Raw genomic sequence first — 26,515 nt, forward strand, 5'->3', positions numbered from 1 at the left:
GACACTTAAAAAGTCGCCACCAAAGACCTTTGGACGCTATTAATGGTGTCTGAATGACCTACAACACTTATACAACAACGTGAACGCCATTAATGGAGTCTGAAGGGTCTAAAAAATCGTCATTAGTGATCTTTGACCTTGAAAAGCCTATTCCACTAGCCACTGTAGGTAGTCACGCTTGCCAAGCATCTTTGAATTCCAAAAAAATGCCACTGGCGATATTTGACCTTGAGAGGTCTATTTCACTCACCATTGTAGTTGGTCACACTGGTCAGGCATCTTTAAGATATGAAAAATCACCAATGACAATTTTTGCATCAGGAATCTCTAAAAAATCACTATTTTACTCGTCACTGTAGTTATTCACGCTTGTTAGACATCTCTGAGATCTAAAAAATAACTCATGACAATTTTTGCATCAGGAATCTCTGAAAAATCACTGTTGTTTGCAAGCATGGGTAATAATGGAGTCAAAAATCGCCAATGGCGAGTTTTGGTGCTATAAATGTCAGCCAGGTTGAGCAAAAATCATGCGTGAGGAAGAGAGATAAAGTGAAACCGTGTGAGGAAGAAGGAGGGTTCTGAAGAAGGATCTTGGATAAGAAAGAAGAAGGATCTTGGATAAAGTTTTGATAGCATATATTTATTCATTTAATAATTTTATTAAAGGTACAACAAGGTTATGAAGCATACCCATGCAAACAACAAGTTATGTAAGTATGGAGCCTTGAATCTTCGTAAAAAATTTGCCGCAATATGTCTAATACAATACATGTGAAAAGCTCTTGGTGTTTCTTACTTTCCATTGCTTCTTCTTATTGCTGTATTAATTGACTCGTGCTGATCAGAAATTATGCCAATACCATCTTGGGCGATAACGTGTATGCGTAAATTATGAAGAAAAAAAGCAAGACATCCGCTGTCTCACCTTCAACAATAGCAAAAGTAATTGACAAAATATTTTAATTACCATCTTGTGCAACAGCCTCCAATAGAACTGTCTTGTATTTTCTATATAAATGTATCCCATCAACATGCACAAGTAGTTTGCAGTGTTTAAATGCTCTGATACAAGGACCAAAAGTCCAGAACACTCAACAAAATATTTTAACATTAGGAACTAACTCATCAGCATGATAGGTGTCTACAACATCCATCTGAACAACGGAACCTCGAACACAGCCATAGATTACTGCACACCATTATGGCAATGCTTCAAACGAGACTTTTCATTGACCATAAACTTTTTTAATTACCTTTTGCTTTCCCATCCATGCTTTTCAATATGTTGTCCTGTACTCATATTGAGACTGAATTTCACCAATAACGAGTTTTATCTTAAAGGAAGGGTCAGACTCAACCATTGGCTTTATACATTCTGCAATTGTGTCAGAATCCAATTTGGTATGATCATGATAAATTCTTCTTGTACATGTGTGCGAGCCATTGTACTTTCTAATCTCTCAAATAAATCGTTCTTTCTAAAAGTAGCATGAAGAAACCATCCATAATCAATTCCATACCTTATGCATTTACAATAAAACGTATTCAATTTTGACTTAACTACTTTGTAGTCCACTCCATTTGCTATACTGTAACACTTAATTGCTCATATAACAGTTTATCTATCAGCAAATTGCTTTCCAACATACAAGTCTCCATCTAACTCAAAATGACCTATCAAATGCAAACATAAGTATACTAAATTAAAAAATCTATATTTTTATTCATCTATAACACTGTTAAAAATAACACATATCTAAATTTGCATAATTTGAAAACTCAGAGGCATGCATAGCATTAATATTTAATAAACGCATGAAAGGTGGCTCCCCAAATGGATGTTGTCCAATCACTGTGTTTGACAAATGGACCTCATCATCTATATCTTTATCTTCACTCAGTTTACCGCTTCTATATTCTCTTTCAGATTCAGAGTTACTACTTTTATTGTTGGCATTTATCCATTCTACTTCTCTGTTTGGCATAGTGATTGCATATGCATCCTCATCTTCTTTATCAATGTTAATTGCAATTTCTTTAAAATCAACATATAACTCAATGGCAGGAGTTGGTGGATGATATTAGTGATGTATTTGAAACATCAGTACAATACTAGCATCATTTGTTATTGGAAGTGTATGATATTGCATGAAACTGCCAAATATGGATATTAGACACCTATAAACAACTCTCCACTGCTTTTAGAAACTCAAATTCAATATTTTAAATAAGTCAATAACATAGTTCGCCAAATGACTTATTATCTCTCGTGTACGCACATGTTGACTTTTCACATCTAAATAATACACCTTCATGAGTATTTGTAATATCTCACCATTAAAATATATCAACAGGAGCACACTTATTTTTTTTCTCTATAATAATCTCTTTCTATATATCTAAAAATACAAATCTACTCCCTTACAACTTTAATGAAGGAAGAACTCAATATTTATAGACAAATATTTTAAAAATCACCGATAGCAATTTTTAAAATTTTTAGATTAATTAATATTATTCAAAAGTCACGATTTTTTTTATTATCAAAAGTTGTCAATAACAATTTTTTTAAATTTTTTTTTCTACTTTCAAAAATTATCAATGGTAATTATATATACATTTTTTAATTATAGTATCAAAAGTTACCAATAACAATTTTTATCATAAATAAATTATTATTATTTTTAAATCTTAGTATTAGTGAGTTTTAGTTGTAATTTAATATATACGATGAAATGAAAAGATCGCTACTGACGACTTTTATGAAAACTCCGTATTCACATAATATTAACAAAAATTTCCATATTTTTTGTATTTTAAAAATAAAAAACCATATATATATAAAAAAAAGAAGCCTGTTATTGTAAGATACTTTAATTAAAAACAATTTCTAAGATGACAAGAGAGAGAGAGAGAGCGCACATTGTAAGGGAGAGAGGTTTTTGGGTTCACCTAATCATTTGCACTGTCCAAACAGCATCATCCTTATTGGCTTTATGAAACGGCAATTTTAGTTTCAAATCAACTCCTCGTGGCTCCCCAGTTTTAACCAAAACCTGTGGGTCGGTTCGGTTATCCTAAGACTCGCTTAAACCCAAAACCACAAAACCATGGGCAGTTTCTGTCTGCTCCCACAAAACCAGTTGCTTCAAAAACACAAACACACACACACACTCTCTCTCTCTCTTTCTCTTTTTCTCTTTAATAGTCACTCTTCTCTCTCCCCAACAACCCAATCCATCATCAACTTCTATGTAATGCCATCCCATCCTAAAATACTGTCATTTTTACTTTATGTTCTTCACTTTTGCTTACTGAAAGTGAATGGTGTCATGCCACACACACTTGGTTCTCTCCCAATCATTCGTTAACAGGACAACACCATTTTTGTACTGTTCAACTATTGGATTAACGGGTAAGTGTCTTTCCTTCGAAGTTTGTAGCTTTTTGGGTCAGATTGGAGAACAAAAAGGTTGTTAATTTGATTAGGTAGTTGGGGTTAGAATTGGTGTTGATGGAATCCAATGGACTAGGTAGTGGAATGTTCTCTGGATTACTAGGAGGAGTAGAAAACCCTTTACAACAACAACAGCAAAACCTTCCCAATCAGCAAAATCCTCACCATTTGCACCATTCCCAAATGGTTTCTTATGCCACCCACCATGACACTGATCCACACACACATCTTCAGCAATCAATGAAACATGGGTACCCTCCCTTTTCAGCGAAGAACAAGCAACAACAAAGCGCCCTCAGTGATGAAGATGATCCTGTTGATGATTCCTCTGGGGACCCCAAGAGGAAGGTCTCACCATGGCAGAGAATGAAGTGGACTGATACCATGGTTAGACTCTTGATAATGGCGGTTTATTACATTGGTGATGAGGGTGGTTCAGATGTGAGTGATCCCACTGGGAAGAAGAAGTCCACTGGTTTGATGCAGAAGAAAGGGAAGTGGAAATCAGTGTCAAGGGCTATGATGGAAAAGGGATTCTATGTGTCTCCTCAGCAATGCGAGGATAAGTTCAATGACTTGAACAAGAGGTACAAGAGAGTGAATGATATTCTTGGCAAAGGAACATCTTGTAGGGTGGTGGAGAATCAGAACTTGTTGGATACAATGGACTTGGCACCAAAGATGAAAGATGAAGTTAAGAAGTTGCTCAATTCCAAGCATTTGTTCTTCAGGGAAATGTGCGCTTATCATAATAGTTGTGGTCATGGGAATCCCACTGTTCCACAACAGCAAGTGGAGCCTGGGACCGAGGTGTCTCAGTCTCAACCACAACAGCAACAGCAGCAACAACAACAACAACAGCAACAACGTTGTTTTCATTCATCAGAGAATGTGGTGGCAAATTTAGGTGGTTCTGGGGTAGAGGGTTTGAGGATGTTGAAAGCGGGAATTGGGGAAGAGGATGATGATGATGATGAAGATGATGACTCCGAGGACTATTCTGATGATGATGAAGATGACTCAGGAGAAGGTGGTTCAAAGGGTCAAGTTGGGCATGGACATGAAGATGAGGATGAGAATGAGAATGATGGAAGGTCAATAAGGAAGAAGTCAAGGAAAGTAGGCGGGTTTTCTATGTCACCACAGTTGATGCAGCAACTGAGTAGTGAGGTGAGCGGTGTGTTCCAAGATACGGGTAAGAGCACTTGGGAGAAAAAGCAATGGATGTGGAGCAAGATAATGCAGTTGGAGGAGCAGAAAATAAGCTATCAAACACAAGCATTTGAGCTTGAAAAGCAGCGGTTGAAATGGGCAAGGTTTAGCAGCAAAAAGGAGAGGGAAATGGAGAGAGCCAAACTTGAAAATGAACGCAGAACGCTTGAAAATGAGAGAATGGTTTTGCTCATTCGCCAAAAGGAGCTTGAATTGTTGAGTCTTCAACACCACCAGCAACAACAGCAGCAACAACAGCAGCAACATTCTTCCACCTAAATTTTATGGTAGATGAAATTACAGTATAGCTAGATAGAATGTAGATTAGGCAAAACAGATGAAAGTGGTTGTCCTCTTTTTTGGGTTTATTAAGTTGTTTCTAATTGGGAAAAGAAATAGTAACATGCTTGTACCTACCATCTAGACAATAGATACCCTTTGTATTTTCAAATTATTATTATTATTATTATTATTGTTTTAAACCAAGCTTAACTAAATCTGTCTTTTTCTCCAAGTTGGTTTTTTAAAACTAAAGCCACTTGACCATTAAATATCAACTTCCGTTACATTTGTGGAATAAAAACAAACTATAAAACTGTAGTGATGTGTCATGACATTGCTTTATGCACATTGTTTGGCTAACTTTTATAAAATTAAGTAGAATTTTATTTTATGTTTATTTTCATTTTAAAAAAGTTTTCTCTTTCTAAAAACAAAAAATATACTTAATTTAGAAAGAGACAACTAGCTCTTAATTGTCCACAACTCAATACCCAACATTAGAGTAGGTCTGCAGAGTGTTGTAAAAGTGTCATAACAAATTGTAAAATTGCATTCAAAACTATAAGGTTTAGGTACACGCCCGGTGGGATTCGAACCCACAATCGCCTGATTAGAAGTCAGGCGCCTTATCCATTAGGCCACAGGCGCAAGATGACATGATTTGTTATATTTATTATTCAATTCAGAAAAATCATTCTACTCGGGAGCCTAGACCACTCCTTCTCGACATTTATTTTTTGATTGAGACTAGAAATTCTTATAAAGAAAAAAATTAATATAAAAATTATTTTTTATAAATTTAAAAAAATTTATTTTTTAAATTTTAGAATAATTAAATTATAGTTTTCAGATTTTTTGAAAAAATAAAACTTATTTTTAATTTATGAAAAAAATTATACTCTTTTTACATTAATTTTTTATAAAAAAAATTCTAAAAATTTATCCATACTAAATTTATAACGTGATTATATCAAATGATACGACCAAAATAATGTAAGTTTAGTGACACATTTGATCTTTAGACTCTTGCGAAAATGATTTAATTTTTGCCAATTATTTGAAATTGTAGTTGTTGCTATGTAAAATTTTTACGTAAAGCCTCCTTTTGTTTCATTTTTTTCACCATAACGTAAATCACGTGACACATTGCAAATTGCATCACATGACTTCGTATGAAATATGTTTGAAAGACAATTTTTAAAAGAGAAGAGGAATACATATTTTTTAATTTTAAATTTAGAGAATTATATATTATCTATAATAATAAATATATTAAATTTATATTAATATATTAATTTATATATTTTATTTTAAAAAAACAATTTTAAATATATTTATTTAAAATAAAAATTTTACCTACCTTTGTAACTCTCCTTTCCAAACAATCTCCTCTACCAAACTTCATTTGGCATCTGCTTCTTTGCTAAGGACTAATTTACGTGGTGGGACTTTGATCCATCAAAATTTCTTTTTCTCAACTCCCACAAAAAAGGTTACACAACGTAAGTTCATTATTGACCAAAAAAAATTTTATTTCTTTCAAAAGAAAAATAAAATATCCTCAGTTCTTATACATGGCGTAAATAGAGCACCACTCAAACCAAATGAACTACGGCTTTATTAACTTATTTCTGTTTAGTTTAAAAATGAGTATAATTAATTACATCACAATTAATTTCAAATTATTAAATATAATTAAAATACGTCCTCAATCATTTTAATTATAACTTGTACTTTTTTTTTATTGAAAAGTATAAATATTAATTTTATAAATTTAAAACAAGAAGCCCTTGAAAAGTAAATCATTTGGGTTCACACTGCATTCATCATTACACAAGTACATGTTCATGATCACAAAGAATGTCAATAAAATATTAGCATAATTAGTTTGACAGTTGTATCCAATAATCACATTTTCGAACTGTGTTCTCGTATGAATATTAAACTCAAAAATTTGGCATCAAGGGCAGCATTCCCTTGATTTTATGTTTTGATAGCCAGTAATAATTTGCATCAAAATTCGTTTTACTAAAACCAAGTGGAGATAACCTCAACCTGTGGCAGAATGACGTCTTAACTTTGAAAAACTGGGGAAGATTTAAAAAAAAAAAACTACAACTGTAGTTGGATGAATGAACTTTAATCTTCAAGCTCAATAATCTTAACCACGGATGCATCACCAAGCTTCTGGCAAACAACTACCCTGTCATGTGATTTTATAACTCCCAATGCTTTTCCATGATCAAGGGCAACCTTAAGTATAGACTCATTTGTTGCACTTGTTGACTCAGCCTGCAAGCATAGAGTGTGAAATCAACACCTGATAAGCCTAGGATCATTTGTTGCATGTAAGGTAGCATGCATAACATATTGGACATTTATACGGACCATCATAGAACAAAACAACAGTAACATTTGTCACGTTGAATGAAGATTATGTTCCAACAATGTAACCATAGGTGGTATCATAAGAGCTATCCATGTGACTAATCATACAACAATAACAACAAAACTTTATTCTACTAGGTGAGGTTGGTTTTTGAATTACATGACGCTATTAAGCTCAATAAAAACCTAAGTTCTCTGAGATATTATTTACTATGAGACTAATCATAATTAAAATAAATATATAATACATGGATCCAAACTAACCCTGCCTTCAGATCTAACCAGAGGGACTATAAGGAACTTCAGAGCCAGAATATGCGATGAAGCTGTCAGTTCACAACCCCTAGTCTAGCTCATCTTGATCTATTCAGCATCTAATTTATAACCCCAAAGAACAATCTCAAAAGAACAATGCCTATCAACTCAAGAAACAAGTATAGCTGAGTAGAATTACTAAAAGAAACTTACAGGATGTCGAGGATCAGCAAGCATAGGAAAGAGACCTCTCACAATAAGTGATTGTCTTGCCTGTGTCACAGATTGAATTTCTTCATAAGTTTGGTAAACAAGGTAAGTCAATGTATACACAATACATTCCGGTGAATAAAAATTTATGATAGAATCAAGGATGTCGATATCAAAGAAAGTACAACAATCAGTAGCATCTTCCAAAGATCAAAATAATTTCATGGTTGCATTTAGTTTACAAGATACAATAATTACAATATGCCGAGAATACCTGGCAGTAAAATTAAATTAAATTATATTATAATTACTAGGATAAAATATTTACTGTAGTAGTATATTAATTGCATTTGATGTAACGAGAATAAAGTTGGCAGTTGATATCAGAAATGGAAATATGAAGCAACAAAATAAATTGTTCTTCTTTAGAAATAAAAAGAAAAAAAAATTAGAAAGCAGAATTTAATTAGCATTTCTGAGCACCCAAGTCCTCATTCGTACACATTCAACCACTCTCAGGGGGAATCAGTGACAGCTACATATAATTAACAGAAAATGAGCGATTAAATCAAAAGTTAAAATTCAACCTCAAAAGCTCCACTAAAGCTCCACTTTAGCTGATTTGTCTTAAGTCGGGGAATCACCACAGAGAGAACTGGCATTGTCGGCCTATACTTTGCAATCAATCTGAGAAGTGCATACAATATCTTTAGAAAGAGTCTTATGGATATAAGTGAAGTGAAGATGCAGGACAGAAAAAAATGATATGGATACTAATTGAAGGATAGTGTTTGTATGCCAAGTTGAAACCAATTTGAGAGCAACCGGTCACTTTTCCAAGATACTAAATATGAAAACATTGATATATAATTACTCAGAGAAAGCACCTTGCAGCCCTTCCAGATGATGTGAAGCAAATTATAATAGAAGCCTTCACCTTAATCGCAGCTCGTACCTGACAAATAAAGATTAGCATGTAAGAAGCCTACTTTCAAAGATGAAATAGAATCAACCACCGAGCCAATAAATAAAAAGCAATAGGCATAAACTTGTCCCTCTTTCTAAAAGAAACAAAAGAAAGACATGTAAAAGAAAATACTATTAAAAAAACACAATGAAAAGGTAAATGTAACTACCGCAGAGGATGCAATAGATTCCAAGTGGCTCATGGGTTCTCCAACATACTTGACTGTCTTCTTAAAATAAAGGTCTTGATTGAAAACTTTCTCAGCCTACAAGGATATGAAATGGAAGGCAGAGATATCAGCCAACATTTTGAGAAACATTTCAAATTGAACATTACATATGATTCAAAGGAATTAACAACAAATGATTCACAGAACAAATGTCAGTGTGGGATAAACCACCGAAAGATAGAAAGAAGTACAAAATGAGAACAAGAACTAAGAACTCAATAGAAAATAATGATCTTATTTCTTGATTGAAAATAAATATAACATGGAGAAAGATCTCTCCTTCAAGGGCCTCCCCTTCAAGAGGATTTCCCCTTTCCACAACAGAGCTAATGTTCAGTTCTCAACTGGGACAAAAACAGAATGCCACTCCCTCCTACCTGTCCTCCTATTTGAGCTAAACCCATCCTTCCACCCTCTAATTAACAAACTAGTTTGCCTCAATTTGGTACGGTTGCAGCAAAACAGTGCTCTACCCCTAAATGTCCAGTCAACTACTGCATCTCAACGCATTTCAGGGAGAACCAAGTAGCTCTGAGTTTGAGGGACATTTTACCCCTAACCACAACTCACCCACTGATTCTTCAACATCAGTCGGTTTGGATCTCCACTTAGTTTCACCCAAACTTCATCCTAGTTATGGATCAAACTATTGATACTCTACTATAACTAACTTGTAACTAACTGTTAATATTTGGGAATCTTTAACAGAAGAAAAGAGAATAGCATTCTTTTCCTGTTTTATTTCAAGATTTGATGTGAAAGCATCATAAAATTCAAATAGAATCAGAAATGAATGCATCAATTCTTGTTGAAAAAGAATGCTTGATAGAAATTGTGTATTGTGTACAAAGCCCATCTTAATCATAAAGTCATACTATGTGCTCACTAAGTACAGGAGCTAATCAAGGACTGATTAAACCACTAACCACAGTCATATTGATAGTTGATTGATATTTTAACATGTGCTAAATATGTTGATGAATCAAGATGAGTATTCTATAAGTTCACATTAGGCAACTTACGCAAAGTCCTCATCAAGTCTCATTTTGCTTGTTTACAATGGAAAATGAATAAATTTATTTAACAAGAGAAAATAACCTATATGAATGCATGAAGTCTAGGAAATAGCAATTTTAAAAAATCTTCAAGAAAAAACCCTGCATGTATAATATTGGAAAAAGTGTGTATAAAAGCATTTAACTACGAGTAATGCTAGTAACACACTCTAATACACTCTTTGTAACACACCCGCTATTATTGGTTAAAATTTATTGAAAACTACAAAAATCATATAATTCTCATTCCTAAACTAATGCTTCTCTCTCATAATTTTTTAGTTTTAATAAATTTTATCCAATAGTAGGAGATGCGTTAGAGAGTGTGTTACTAGCATCCCTCTTTATCTTTAGATCCAGCACTTGAGCCTAGACCACATCATATTCAACTAGTCCATTGATATATTGGTAGCTCCACATCCAAATACTAACACCATGTTAGTTTAGCTTCATCTTGTAGGTTCATGTCTAGTCTAAGGACAAAATGGATCAATAATCATGAAATGGCAAGTTCACATATTAAACAACAGAAAGACATAAGGTAATCCCGTGATGGCACATATTAACTAGATAGCACATGTTAACTCAAGTTTCCCCAATCAAAAAGTTGTGGAATTACAAGTGTTAATGATAGCACACTGGACCAGAATAAAAAGAAAAGAAGGAACAAATTGAGTTATATCCCCTTTAATGTACTGGATACTGACTTTGGAGAAATATCAGTGACAGTTGGGCTAAAATATGCAAGATAGATGAATAAAAACATAAAAATAAAGATAGCTTTTGAGAGATTTCAAGAGTGCCTGGTTCTCTACTTTACTAATCCTCTCTCTTCTTTATATGCTCCTATATTCTAACCAAATCCATTCCTTCAATCAGCACTCTTCCCACCACCTAGGCAAATAGCTAGCTCAAGTCAACCTTGGATCCCCCACTTCTCCCAAACATTTTCCCAAAACATGCGTTTGACAGTTGCAGGAATCTATCACTATCAGAACAAATAAATATGAAATGAAATTACCTCTGAACAAATTCTGCCAACAGTAGAAATAGTCTCAACAGGGTACAACCCACGTAAAGTCTCAGCACCCAGGAGTATGGCATCACTTCCTGTATATTTATTAACAACTCAATACATCTATGCATCATTTGTTTTTAACAGAATCACAGTGGACTACACTGATAAAAGATAAAAGAAACAAAAAAATCATTCAGAACGGGGGATGGGGTCCTTATTAAATCACCTACAGAAGGTTCACTCAATTGATGACTAAACCAATATTAACAGACAGCTTCATGCACACTAGATTAGCACTAATGGAAAACAATAGCATCATTGCAGTTTGAAAGCCACCTAAATCCGAAAAAAAAAAAGAGAAATATTTCCAAAATGTCTATGATGAGTAAAGTTCATGTAACATGCAATGCAACCCAGTATCAACCAGACAGTTTGGTAGTCACCAATCTAAAAGGTGGTATCATATAAAGACTCACCATCCAAAACAGCATTGGCAACATCAGTGGCTTCAGCTCGAGTTGGTCGTAAGTTGTCAGTCATGCTATCCACAACACGTGTAAGCACAGCAGGTTTCCCAGCCATATTACACTTGTAAAGAGCAGATTTTTGAAACAAAAAAACCTACAAAAACAATTGGAAAAAAAATAATATTAATATGATAATATCAATGTAATAGTTAGCCTTAGAACTATTAAGCATTCACTTATAGCATAGTTGACATAAGGGGGCATAGCACAGGTAGCAGTTCATTAAATTGATTCAACCTAAAACACAGACATCTTGAATATTTTTGCAAATACAGAGAACCAGTTGGACCAAAATAATCTTATTTTGTCATAAGACTGCAAGATAAAAGGTAATACAAACCACAAAATGAATTTTATCAAGGAAACTGACCTTCTCTGGTGGAAGATCAATGCCCAAATTCCCACGGGAAAGGATAATACCATCAGCTTCTTGTAGAATCTCATCAAAATGGGTCAATCCCTAATAAACAAGACAGGTGTACATGTATAATTGAATCAGCAAGGCCAATAAGAATATAACTTACACAGAAATGCAGTCGTCACAGCAAATTAAGAAGTTATACAACTCACCTCGACATTTTCAATCTTTGCAAAAATCTGAGTCTGGCTGATATCACCTAACTTTGAAAGGAATTCACGAGCCTGCATTACAAACATATAAATGTCTGTTAATAGAAAACCTAAACATCAAGAGAAGATTAAATTCAAAGTACCAATTATGATTTGAGTCTGAGATGACAAATCAAACTAAAGGATTTGGAACTAAAAATACCTGCCGAACATCTTCAGCATGCCTAGTATATGACAATGACAGAAAATCAATTTTGTTTTTAACTCCCCACGTGCTTATAACCTGAAACAAATAAACAAACAAATAAGTAAAATAAACCCAAAAACTATGGAAACCTATGAAAGGTAAATCATTTAAACATGTTGATTAAAAGCAGAACTTGCCTCCTTGTCTTTCTCAGTGAGGGTAGGCAGATCAATATGAATTTGAGAGGCATGCAAAGTGAATAATGACCCAGCCAATGTAGCTGAATTCTTTATAATACAAACAACATCATTCCCTTTGACTTCAGATACCTGCATAACTTCAGGGGGAACTCATCATGCATGTAGAAATTTGGATATTCCTTTTAGGCCTAGGGCCCCACTTATGTCTAGAGAATATGAATTCCACAAATTTTAATTTCATTTTCAAAAATCATGGCGTAGATTCAAAACAAATGGCTGGTGCACATTAAGAGAAATACAAACTCAAAACCCAAATGAAAAGGACTATTATAAATCATTTGAGAAGATACTGAAGAATACTGAGATAATAAAATAAAAAGGGACTCATTGGAATAAATTTTGCACTCTGGATTCAATTAATATTACCTCTAGCCATACAGAAGTAGTTTCACTTCCTGTGAACAAGTATTGACCAACAAAAATAGTATCTCCCTTCTTGACTGCCTATAAACAATAAGAATAATGATAAATATTTAATATTCAAAGAAAATTATCAGAACAAGCCTATGTGTTATGAGAATTTTATAAATTATGCAAGTAACAAATTAAAATTCAAGAACAAGACATCTCAAGATAGTTTGTGTCATGAAGAGAAATTTTTCATGTAGGAATCAAGTGAAAATTATTAGAGTAGACCTAAACATGAGTTAAATTGCATACAAAAAGAAAATTTATAGCTAATCTAAGCCAAGCAACCTAGAGGGAAAAGTGCAATTGACTCCAATCATGCACTCTGTAGGCATTAGAAGTGTAAAAAAATAATTAAAAGAAACCTTCCAGGTTAATATTCCATGGAAACAATTCACATGCCCAAAAGTCATATCATATAAAGCTAAGGGAGCAAAATATCAATGAACCTGGGCCAGTCCATCAAAATTGATAGGCAATATCTCTGAAGAGGCTTCTTTTTCTTGTTCAGGAGTTAGAACAACCTGACCATTTTCCTGAAGTGAGATTGATTTCTCACTTTTGTTAACAACCTGCATCTCTGCACCCACCGTGTCCAGCATAACCTGTCAAAGGCAATTGAATAACAAACACTCAGATCCTTTCCCATTATTTCATTCATTTGCCTTCAACATAAAACCCACAAAACAATAATACATAAACTGGAGATTCCTCAAGCAGTTGCTAAAAGTGCTTCACTTCACCTTGACAAAAGACACAGTAAACATACAAAGACAATGAATTTCATTTCCCATTACTTCTAACCAAAGCAAACAACTTTCAAAAACCAAAAACAAAAACAGTTACATTAGCCTGGCTTTCTTTCAGCCACATTTTCCTCATGAAACAAACTGAACTCTCCACTCTCTACCACAAAGGTAACAAAAGATATTAACATAAGAAGCAACAAAGAAGGAAGGGTTTAACTCACAGCACAGAGTTTCTTAGTGCTCTTGATAGCAATCTTCAAATTCTCCAAAGTCTCTTGGTGGTACTCAGGGTCACACCACGAAAAGTCAAATCGAGCCACTACACAGAACAAAACATCAGGAAATCCACAACACATCACATAACCCTTTACCAATTCTTCAGTAAAAATCTACAACTTTACAATCTAAGAATTGTTTTTGAAAAACAAAAGCGAAAAAGTATGACATACCAGACATGCCAGCCTTTAGACAACCAGAAATAGTTTCAACGGATCTAGATTTAGGACCCAGCGTACCAACAATCTTTGTCATTGCAGGAAAAAAGCTCTGCAAATAAATCAAAAAAATAAATAATAATAATAATAATAATAATAATAATAATATGGATCCATAAATTGAAAAGGAAAAGGAAGGAGAAACTAACAGGCTTGGATGGCTCAAGGATTGAGGCCATCCTAATGGGTTCCTCGAGAAGCAAGTGACTGGAAGGCATGTTTGGCGACGGAGGGATATGGCTTCTTCAAAATCCAAACCAGAAAGAGAAAAAAGAGTTGGAAGATGGAATGAACAGTGGTGGGGTGGTGGTGGCTGCGTCAAAAGACCAAACGCAAACGCTCTTCTAGAAATACTTTTGAAGAAGAATATGCTGCTTTTTTCGCTTTGATCTCTCTTTTATATTCCTCTCATTGGCTTGTTTGATTTTCAACGTTCGCGTGTTGTTGCCTTTGTCTCACGTTGCAAGTGTTGGGGTTTTCTTTCCATTTTTATTTTACAGCGTCTGGTCTGGTGGTGAAAATTGAAAAAGTAAAAAAGAGAAAAACACGTGGCAACATGCCAGCTGTTGGATGTGTGAATGTTGCTTTTCTTGTCTCTGAAAAGTAGTACGAGGACTTCGGTCTGTGGTTGTTTTTGCTGTGTGAAATTTTTGTTTCGTGGAGAATGGGATTCAAGAGCCAAACGCAGTTATATTAAGTGAAAGCAATGGTAAGGCACGTGCTTTTGGGTTCAGAATTCGGAAGGCACGTGACACGGTGGGGGAGGAGTGGGGTAGGTTACTCCAAGCGAAGGCGGCGTGGAACGCGTGCGTGGTGCTGTTGTTACGCAGCGTGCCAGGTGAAGTGGCTGTTTCTATTGGTTTTCTTTTATATTTAAATTTTAAAATAGTTTATAATTAAAGGAATGTTAACACATCAAATTTTTTTGTCTACCATATAATATTTATAAAATCAATTAATCATATATATATGATCAATCATTAAATTAAAAAAATTTAAATAAATAATTAAATGTATTATATAATTATTTTTAAAGTTAATAAATTTAAATAAGAGTGAATATTATAATTATTGATGATAAAAAATTTATACTAAATGAAGTTAACATAGATTAATATTAAATTAAAAATACATAATGCAAAAAAATTACTTTGTAGGATTAAAAACTAACTAATCTCTAAAAATATTTTTTTAAGAATTAATATTCGTAGTTTGTATACAGGAATTTATTAATTTATTGTTTATTTCTCTTATTTTAAAAAATAATAATATTTATTAAAAATTAAAAAAAAACTATCGTTTCTTCTCAAATCTAACTTTCAAATGTTATATATATAATAACCAAATTAAAATATGCAATGTTGATTTATTTTTAAAATTGTTAAAAATTAATATCATTTTGATATAAGATTAACTTTACTATATTGTTGATATATATTTTTTAAATTATTAATCAATAATATATATAGAGAGAGATATTAACTTTGTCATTCTTATGAGAGTTTTAAAGACTTCTCTCTATATCAAATAATAAAATAAAATTTAAAAAAATTATCATTTTGATCAAAATATACAAGATATAAATAACTTGTGACTTCAACACATTCAAAGAAAACAATATTTAAGAAATTGAGACATACAAATAAAAATTAGTCTATAAGTAAAAGATGAATTAGTAAATTTTAAATTATCTATATAATAAAAACATTTTAGAATAATTAATCTAGAACAACTTTCTACCGATCCACATGTTAAATAATAAAAAATATTAATATATGCTTACTAAAAATATTACTTTTTAATTAACTTTATTATAAAAATTATTTATTTTACTTTAAAATAACTAATATTTTTTATTTTTATAATTTTTTTTTAGTTTTATAATTTAAAGAAAGATATAATTGATAAGGGTCAAAGAAAATGTTAATTGATGTGCTTTTGTTCAATTGTTTTGTAATTTTTGTTTTTTATTTTTTATTTTTTTGTGTTTATGACGATTTTTTTTCTCTCTTTTTTTAAGCCTAAAAACAATATTTTTTGAGAAACTGTATTTTTTTAGAGGTTTTGATAATTTTTGTTTTCTTAAAAACTTGCACTACCATAAAATCTTCAAAATTTGTACTCTCTTTGTTATTTATTGTTTTTTCATTATTTATTTATTTTTAAAATTAACCTTATTTTTCAACAACCTCTAAAGTTATAAGAGAGAGATTTTCTCACATTAGTATAAATATAAAAAAATTTATACTCAATTTGAGTCTTTTATTTAACTTACATTTAACAGTCAGTAAAGTAATAAATTATAATCCGTTAAATATAAGTTAAATGAAAAACTCAAATCAGTGTAAGAATTTTTAGACTTGTAATAATATGAAAAGATTATGTCCCATAATTATATAGTTTTATCCATCAAGCATAACCACCTTGTTTATGCTTGTAAAACCTCTCTAAAAAAACTATTCACTATCACTATTTTATTTTTTTAAAATTTAAATTTTCTTGATTTCCTTTCCCTTTTCATTATTTTGTTACTTTATATTTTTATTATTTATTATAAAAATATAAAAGAATGAGGACACGATTAAGTATTAATTGAGGAAAGTGTATTTTATCAAAATAAAAAAAAGTAACTAAAAACATTAATAACAAATTTCTTCTGTAAGTTAGTGCTTTAATGCACCTTAAGGGGAAAATGTTCATTATCACCTGTTGTAAAATATTGATATTAAAAATATATCTAATATTTTTACTTTATATTATTAAATTTTTTTATTATTTATGTTAAGTAAAAATTTAATATATATTAAAAAAACTATTAACTTATTTATTTAGTGCATAAAATTTTACTTCATATTAATTTAGTTATTAAAATAAATATAAATTATTAATTAATAATAAGAGAATAAATTAAAAATTAAAAAAAAAGTAATAAACATAAAGATAAAATCAAATCAAATAAAGTAGTAAATTAATATAATATTAGAACTTGAACTTGATATCATAAATGTTGTACAACATTCTCATCAAAAGAAGTGTATATTATATTATATCGCATCCTTCATTTAAGAAATTTTTTATTGAAAGACTTGCCTTATCTTGAGAAGTCAATTATATTGTTTCTATGACCTCTACTTTAAATGTGTTTACATTATTTTAAAGTATGTTTGGAAGGAAAATTTTAGAGAGAAAAAGAGGAAAATACATATTTTTTATTTTAAATTTAAAATATTATATATCATTTATTATAATAAATATATAATTAATATATTAATTTATATTTATATTTTAAAAAGTATTAATTTTAAATATATTTATTTAAAATTAAAATTTTATCTTTTCCTCTTCTCTTTTCCAAACATCTCCTTAAAAGCAAGAAGTTGACGTTATTGCCATGTTGAAATTGGCATGTCAAACACTTAAAATTAAACATGCAATAAAAGACAAAGAAAAACAAGCATTAGTGACGGCATGATAAGAAAAGTAAGGGACGAAGCTATCTAACAGAAGAAAAGGATAAGTTATGAAAAAGATGCATGCATCGGCGGTGAGTTATTACCAAAGAGAAGGAAAAGCTTTAGTATTACGTTTTTGTGAGTAATGGATTTGAATAGTATGTCCAATAATTTAAGTAATTTTTGTTGGGTGATCGCAAGTTAAATATAAACTTAATTAGATAAAAAAAAGTCTACAATTCAAAGTATTTTGATCTATTTTTTATCCAATGATAAATTTAAGTATAATAAAAATCAGAACTTATTATTTACTTTTAGTTGATAGTCATGAATTTAGTTAATGTCTCACCGATTGAATTAATGATCCCTTGACCTAATGGTTGAACCGAGTAGATTAGCTAGTTGAGTTCAATAACTACTGTGGTAAATAATAATGAAGGATAATAGTGACATAGAATATCAAATATAATACTGAGGCTAACAAGTGGTGTGAACTTAGGGGTTAAGAAAGTGGGGCATGTATAGATTCTACAAGTAAGAATGAGAAAGGAATTAGATGAAACGAAAATGAGCAGGGAAAAGCAAAGTATGATGGCCAAAAAGGTTGCAAAATCCCGGCATAAACAATAAATGCCAGCAAAATGGTTTCTTCAAGTGAAAACCTGCGATTACACTGCATGGCACCCCTCAAACAAGGGTTTTGCCAAAAGTGAGCCACCAGTGTTTAAATGATGACACTTATTAGTGAGAGACAAAGACACCAAGTATATGCAGTTGTAGAAGCACCGATAGTTAATAAAAAAGTTTAGTCATTCATCTAAATGTGGCCCATTTCTAAGAGAGTAAGATCCGTGAACGCGTTCAACTTTTATATTTTTAATAATTTTGTCAATTAATCTAATCTTTTAGTTATTTTATATTGTTTAAATATTTATATATTATTTACTTCTATTTTGAAAATATATTACATATTAAAAAAATTAAATAATATAAATGTCTAAATTTAACGTTAATATTGATGTATCTGATTGATGTAAATAATTTGTTTTTAATGAATCAGGGTTGACATTTCTTGAAACATTCCCTCACATTCACGTTCTCAAGGATTTCACCAAGTTCATCGAACATGTCTTATATTTTACATTTCGTCAGTGCAATTTAAATCCATTTACAATTCTTGTATCTTAATCTGTTTAGAACTTCAATTTTTTTCCACTTTAAATCCCTGCTTCTTTTTTATTTTGTGTATCTTACTTTTCTTTAGATTTATCGATTCTTGCCATTTAGTTTCTTGTCCTTCTTAATATCAAAGCATTTCGTCTTTCTTGCAAATTTATTTTCCACCACTTTTTATGTTCCTTGCATTTTACTATTTTTACGCATTTAACCGCTTTCTGTTTAATTTTTTTCAAATTCATTTAATTCTTGTAATTTATGTTTGATACACTTTAATTTCTTATGAAACTTGTACATTTCTATCAACTTACATTTTCGTGTTTTAAACCTTATCATTAACTTATGTGTAGGAATGTGGTTCAAGAATAACACATCAAGCTAATAGATATATTGTATGAAGTAGCACCAATAAAACAGTACGTTGTGCAGGTAAAAATTGTGTACCACTTTATTAAAAAAAGGAAAAATTCCTTAAGAAGATAAAACTTGCATCAAATAATGGTCAACTTGTGAGAGGTAGCAAGTAACCCACTAGAAGAGCCTTGCTGCATGTGGCATTAAACACCACGTATAGGAAGGTTCAAAATATAGCAGGAAAAATCAAACCACGCAGAAGAGATAAGGAATGACCTGATCATCACCTAAGACATCTCTATCATGCAATTAATATAATATATAGTAAAAGGAAAGGGGGCATTGTCAAGAGTAAAAGAAGAAAGAAAGGGAAAAAAAAAGAGAAGAAAGACATGCTAAATAAACATCGAAATGTTGCAATGATTGCACGTGTTTTGAGGAACAAGAAACTATCTCTTTGCACCATTTAATTCTAGTTAGTGTGAGCAAGAAGAGTAAGTTGTTCCGAAACAGAACGAGAACCTCACTAAGTTTACGAACCCTATAACTTAGTTACGAAAGAAGAGAGCATAAGTGTGGTTTTGAAATAATTGGCGACTCCACTAGGAAGTGTGTTATGCTAAACATTGACGGAGCAACAACATTCACTAGTTTTAGCAACCAAAATCATGGTCAAGTTGATGTTTGTCCTACAGTTCACAAAAACTATTCATAGTGCAAATTAAAATTTGAAACCCTACATAACTATAATGATTACTGTTGAGGTATCAATGCAATGTGGAAGACTGGATCGAATTTAATTGGAAATAAAAAGAAGGAAGAGAATAATGGAGACAAGATTTTAACGTGGGAAAAACTCCAAATCGGAGAAAAAACTCACGGACGACGACGAGCAAAGTTATTCCACTATGTAAAATGGAGAGTACAATAAGTCCTCTAAAATTATGAGGACAAAGAGTAATAAATCTCTCTATTTTTCTCTCAATAAATATTCTCTCAAAATGGAATAAGAGTTACAAAATAACACTCACAATTTTCTCTCAGTAATTTTTTCACTGATCCATGAACGATGTGCACCTAAACCTCCATTGCTTCATTGCCTTTTATAGGCAAAATTTGCTACAGTGATTTGTTAATTTTTCAATGTTGTTACAGTAACTTACTATAACAAATTTTGACAATTCGATGCAATTTTGGATGGTGCTTACATGAATTAAATGCCTGCCAGTGCCAATTGAAAAACTGAGCCACAAATTAGCGGTGCCTACAAATTTTGACTAACACCATCCAATTTTGACTAACAATCTCCACCTTGGATCAGTTTTGATAAATTGCTCGACGTCGTTTAAACCCCGAAACGCGTTCAAGTGCTGGAAAGACCAACCAAGTCCAAGCAATGTTGGAACTTGGCCTTTGAAAGAGGCTTAGTAAGCATATCAGCTGGATTCTCAGATGTATGAATCTTCTGAACCACGACTTCACCCTTAGCAACAATTTCTCGGATAAAATGATGTCTCACATCAATATGTTTTGTCCTGTCATGGTAGCGGTTATTCTTGGTCAAGTAAATAGCACTCTGACTATACCAAAACATAGTAAGAACATCCTGTGTAAGACCAAGTTCATTAATCAGACCTTTAAGCCAAAGAGCCTCTTTCACACCCTCTGTTGCTGCAACATATTCAGCTTCAGTCGTAGACAATGATGGAAGAGATTGAAGCTGAGCTTTCCAACTAATAGCACAATTACAGAGAGTAAATATGTAACTAGAAAGAGATCTTCTTTTGTCAAGATCGTCACCATTATCCGAATCAACAAAACCTGTAACTTCAGTTGTTGCATGATTTCTACCAAATACCAAGCCAATATCAGAAGTACCTTTGAGATACCGAAAAATCCATTTTACAGCACTCCAATGATCCTTTCCAGGATTATGCGTATATCGACTCACCATGCTAACAGCATATGCTAAATCAGGTCTAGTGCATACCATAGCATACATAAGACTGCCAACAACACTAGCATAAGGAACGCGTGACATACGCTCCATGTCTTCCTTTGTCTCAGGGCAAAGGTCAAATGATAACTTGAAATATGCAGCAAGTGGAGTAGAAACAGATTTGCAATTAGACATATTAAACCTGTCAAGCACTTTCTCAACGTATTTTTGTTGAGATAGAAACAATTTACCAGCTTGACGATCCCTACAAATCTCCATACCAAGAATCTTCTTAGCTGCACTCAATTCTTTCATTTCAAACTCATTATTGAGTTGAGTTTTCAATTTCCTGATCAAAGACTTGTCACGATGCAATCAACATATCATCAACATATAGTAACAAGTATATGTAAGATTCATCAGGAAGTTTTTGAAAATAAATACAGTCATCGTGTTGACTTCTGCAATAACCTTGCCCAATCATAAAGGAATCAAACATTTTGTACCATTGTCTTGGAGCTTGTTTGAGTCCATATAAAGATTTCTTCAATCAGCAGACAAGATGCTCCTTACCAGGAACAATTCCTCCAGCTCTCCATGCAGAAAAGCTGTCTTAACATCAAGTTGCTCCAATTCCAAGGCAAATAAAGCAACAAAAGCAAGCAAAACACGTATGGAGGTATGACGAACAACAGGTGAGAAAATCTCATTAAAGTCAATACCTTCCTTTTGGCTGAAGCCTTTAACAACCAATCGTGCCTTGCATATAGGATCTTCAACTCCGGGAATGTCGTCTTTCTTCTTATAGACCCATTTGCATTTCAAAGGTCGTTTGCCTTTAGGAAGCTCTGTTAAACTCCAAGTACCATTCTTATGAAGACTTTCAATTTCTTCATTCATAGCCACTAGCCATTTTAAAGAATCAGCACAAGAAACAGTCTCAATATAACTGGTTGGTTCAAAGTCATCATTTATTTCTTGTGCAACAGATAATGCATATGCAATTAAATTATCATCACAAGCATAATTTGCATATCTAGCTGGCTTAGTAATCGTCCTTCTTGGTCTGTTTTGGGCAATGGAATACTCCTCTTCCTGCGGCTGAATTAGATAAGTGGTAATCTCATCAACATCATCATCACCACAAATATCAGTACTAGACTCATTGATAGAAGAAGATGGAACATCAACATTAGGAGTTGTAGATTTCAACTCCAACTCCACCTTCTCGCTAGTACCCTGCAGATTATTAGTACCAGTAGAAGAAATCACAGAAGATTATTTTCCAGAAGATAATAAAGCATCCTCGTTAAAAGTCACATCTCTATTAAGAATTAATTTTTGTAACTTAGGATTCCATAAACGATATCCTTTAGATTTATATGCATAACCAAGAAATATGCACTTAATAGATCTTGGAGCTAATTTGCCATCATTGACATGTGCATAAGCAGGACATCCAAAGATTCTCAAATTGGAATAATTAACAGGATTACCTGACCAAATTTTTTCTGAAATTTTGAAATTAAGTGATGAGTGTGGAGAACGATTAACCAAGTAATAAGCAGTTGATACTGCTTTGGCCCAAAATTCACGTCGATGCCATAACTCAGCATTTGAGAGCATACAATGAGCTCTCTCAAGTAGAGTCCTGTTCATTCGTTCTGCAACACCATTTTGCTGAGGTGTTCTTGGAATGGTTTTATGTTTAGCAATTCCATGATTTGCGCAGAACTCGATAAATTCACGGTCACAGAACTTCAATCCATTATCCATTCTGAGCTTCTTGACTTTTCTCCCTGTCTAGGTTTCAACAAGAGTTTTCCACTTTTTAAAAGTGGGGAAGGTCTCATTTTTATACCTGAGAAAATAAACCCAAACTTTGCGAGAAAAATCATCAATAATAGTTATCATATAACGGCGTCCTCCATAAGTGGGAACTTTAGAAGGCCCCCAGAGGTTAGAATGAATATAATCAAGAATACCCTTTGTACAGTGAGTTGCAGTAAAGAAACTTACTTTTTTTCTGTTTCCCAAAGACACAATGTTCACAAAACTCCAACTTACTGATACCTTGATTACCAAGAAGATCTTGCTTGCTCAAAAGATGCATGCCTTTTTCACTCATATGGCCCAGGCGCATGTGCCATAATTTGGTGACATCATTATCAAGCATAGAAAAAGATACAACTGCTGAACCTGTCACAACAGAACCTTGCAAGAAATATAAAGTATCAACTCAGTTACCTTTCAACAAAACAAGGGCACCTTTTGATACCTTTAGAACTCCACCTTCAGATGAATACTTGCACCCAAGAGATTGAAGGGTGCCAAGAGATATGAGATTCTGCTTTAATTCAGGAATAAAGAGAACATTAGTCAGAGTCCTAACAACACCATCATGAGCCTTGATCTGAATAGTACCTATTCCTTCAACTTTGCATTGGGTATCATTAGCCATCAAGACAATACCACCATTAACTGGTTCAAAAGTGGTAAGTAAATCTCTATAAGCACACATGTGGTATGTGCATGCAGAGTCAAGAAGCCACTTATTTTTGCTTCTCTTGTCAGAAGAGACAACAAATGTCATAACATCTCCATCAGAATCAGTCTCAATATTAGCAGCTTCAACATGTTGTTTACCTTTTCCTTTCTTTTGTTTATTTTCTTCTTTTTTCTTTAAAATAAAACAATCAGAAATGTCATGCCCATATTTTTTGCAATAACGACAGGTAGTATTAGATTTTTGTTCCCTAGATTTAGATCTACTCTTTTTGTGACTAGTACTCCCTTTTAGTTGAGTTCTACCTCTAACACTTAGACCCTCACCCTTATCTTCAGAATGGATTTCAAGATCAAATTTTTCTTTGGACAATAAATTAGATTTAACATCTTCAAAGGATAAGGTGCCATTATTACCATACAACATAATTTCTTTGAAGTGTTTGTAGGTAGAAGGTAAAAAGACAATCAACAAAATAACTTTATCTTCATCATCGATTTTAATATTGATATTTTGCAGATTCATAATAATAGAATTAAACTCATCAAGATGAGATTGAATGGGAGTACCTTCTATCATACGGAACGTATATAATCGCTCCTTGAGACGAAGCTTGTTAGCAAGGCTTTTAGTCATATACAAAGTTTCCAACTTTAACCACAATTCCGCAACAGTAGTTACGTCGGCCACTTCACGTAAAACCTCCTTGGACAAGCAAAGTTGGATTGCTGAAAGCGCCTTTTCATCCAACTCATCCCATTGCTCATCGGTCATGGAAGCTGGTTTTTTCAACTTTCTATCTAAAGCTTTCTTTAATCTGTTCTGAATGAGAACGACTCTCATTTGGACTTTTCAAATAGAAAAGCTAATCTTGCCATCAAACTTTTCAATGTCAAATTTTGTAACGGTAGACATTTCCAATTAAATAACAGCTCTGATACCACTTGTTGAGGTATCAATGCAATGCGGAAGACTGGATCGAATTTAATTAGAAATAAAGAGAAGGAAGAGAATAATGGAGACAAGATTTTAACGTGAAAAAAACTCTAAATTGGAGAAAAAACCCACGGACGACGACGAGCAAAGTTATTCCACTATGTAAAAGGGAGAGTACAAGAAGTCCTCTAAAATTATGAGGACAAAGAGTAATAAATCTCTCTATTTTTCTCTCAATAAATACTCTCTCAAAATGGAATAAGAGTTACAAAATAACACTCACAATTTTCTCTCAGTAATTTTTCACTGATCCATGAACGATGTGCACCTAAACCTCCATTGCTTCATTACCTTTTATAGGAAAAATTTGCTACAGTGATTTGTTGATTTTTCAATGTTGCTACAGTAACTTACTGTAACAAATTTTGACAATTCAATGCAATTTTGGACGGTGCTTACATGAATTAAATGCCTGCCAGTGTCAATTGAAAAACTGAGCCACAAATTAGCGATGCCTACAAATTGTGCCTACAAATTTTGACTAACACCATCCAATTTTGACTAACAATTACTACTAAAGGTACGTTCAAAACATATAATGCCGTTCTCAAGGAGTATACCAGCAATGTCAAAGTGGTTTGCAAGGTGAGTATAGTAGAGAGCAACGGAGTTTTGTTGGTTATACACATTTATACTCATGCTTGACTCTAGCAAGTGCGCTCCAGTTTGCCACCTTCAATACACCATCATTTAGGGAGTGTCTTTAGATGAATTAGCAACATGTAATCCAAGAGATATTATTGAATGTGTCCAAAGAAACACTGAATAATACATAGAAACTAGCAAAAGTCAATCAACCACCATAGTACAACTATATAGCAGTCTGCATACTATTCCAAATCTTAGGACAATAAATGTGGCTATCTTTCTCCTATTCTGAGAGTGGAAACGTGCAATTAAAAAAGAGAAAATTCAAAGAGGAAAAAAGAAGTAAAGAGCTAGTAGCAATGGGCTCTAGAGACCAAGGAAAACTAAGTTGCTTTGAATGCTTAAACAACATAGCGAACATTCATCTTTCTATCTTATCTTTTCTTCTTTTATCATTTATTCATTGTTGTCTCAAAGAATACCCTGGAGTCATTGTTCACTTCACTAAGCTTATGAATTCATGAATCTCATTTATCGTAATAGATTGTTGAACTATTTTGTAAAAATTAGTTCTAAAACAATGATGCACTTGAAAAGAACGTCTTTGATAAGACTCTCTTCAAGTGCAAGGGGACAATTGTTCGGAAGTGTGGTTCAAGAACAACACCCTGATTTAACAAATACATTGTATGAAGTAGCACCAATAAAATAGCATGCTCCGTTGGAAAAGACATGCATCACTTTATTGAAAAAGTAGAGGCAAAATTTCCTAAGACTGAACTTGCATCAAATAATGGCCAACTTGGAAGATAGCAAGCAGCCTGGTGGAAGAGCCTAGCTATATTTGGCATTCAACACCATGTATAGGAAGGTGCAAAATAAATAATATAATATAATAGAAAAAAAATCAAACCACACAAAAGAGATACAAAATGATCTCATCGCCTAAGTCTTTTCTATTAGGCAATTAATATAATATAATAGAAAGGGAAATGGGGTATTATGGAGAGTAAAAAAAGAAAGAAAAGGAAGGCATGCTAAAATAGACATCAAAATGTTTATATTGATTGCACATGTTTTGAGGAACAAGAAACTATCTTTTTGCAGCATTTAATCCTAATTCGTGTGAGCAAGAAGGGCAAGTTGTTCAGAAACAGAACGAGCACCTCACTAAATTTATGAATCATATAACTTAATTATGAAAGAAAAGAGCGGAAGAGAGAGGTTTCAAAA

General features: G+C 32.7%; 2 protein-coding genes and 1 non-coding gene across 3 annotated transcripts; 1 reads left to right on the top strand and 2 right to left on the bottom strand.

The window, feature by feature from the left end:
- Positions 1–3,026: 3,026 nt before the first annotated feature.
- On the top strand, positions 3,027–5,159 carry LOC113873474 (putative uncharacterized protein DDB_G0287113). Its single transcript, XM_027511605.1, has one exon. The coding sequence runs from the start codon at positions 3,518–3,520 to the stop codon at positions 4,949–4,951; it is 1,434 nt and encodes a 477-aa protein (XP_027367406.1). The 5' UTR covers positions 3,027–3,517; the 3' UTR covers positions 4,952–5,159.
- A 370-nt stretch (positions 5,160–5,529) lies between these two features.
- On the bottom strand, positions 5,530–5,602 carry TRNAR-UCU. Its single transcript has one exon. It is a non-coding gene; the product is annotated as a tRNA-Arg (tRNA).
- Positions 5,603–6,748: 1,146 nt separating this feature from the next.
- LOC113871169 (pyruvate kinase 1, cytosolic) lies at positions 6,749–15,104 on the bottom strand. The gene is made up of 16 exons (XM_027508038.1): positions 14,421–15,104; positions 14,227–14,323; positions 13,999–14,096; positions 13,478–13,633; positions 12,987–13,064; positions 12,558–12,689; positions 12,376–12,456; positions 12,174–12,245; positions 11,974–12,063; positions 11,553–11,697; positions 11,080–11,168; positions 8,944–9,039; positions 8,695–8,762; positions 8,395–8,494; positions 7,811–7,870; positions 6,749–7,246 (listed from the first exon to the last, which is right to left on the bottom strand). Exons 1-16 carry the CDS (start codon positions 14,487–14,489, stop codon positions 7,094–7,096), a joined length of 1,584 nt encoding a protein of 527 aa, XP_027363839.1. The 5' UTR covers positions 14,490–15,104; the 3' UTR covers positions 6,749–7,093.
- Positions 15,105–26,515: the final 11,411 nt, after the last annotated feature.

This window comes from Abrus precatorius, unplaced genomic scaffold, assembly GCF_003935025.1.
Source record: "Abrus precatorius isolate BTA unplaced genomic scaffold, Abrus_2018 Scaffold7, whole genome shotgun sequence".
Classification (NCBI taxonomy): domain Eukaryota; kingdom Viridiplantae; phylum Streptophyta; class Magnoliopsida; order Fabales; family Fabaceae; genus Abrus; species Abrus precatorius.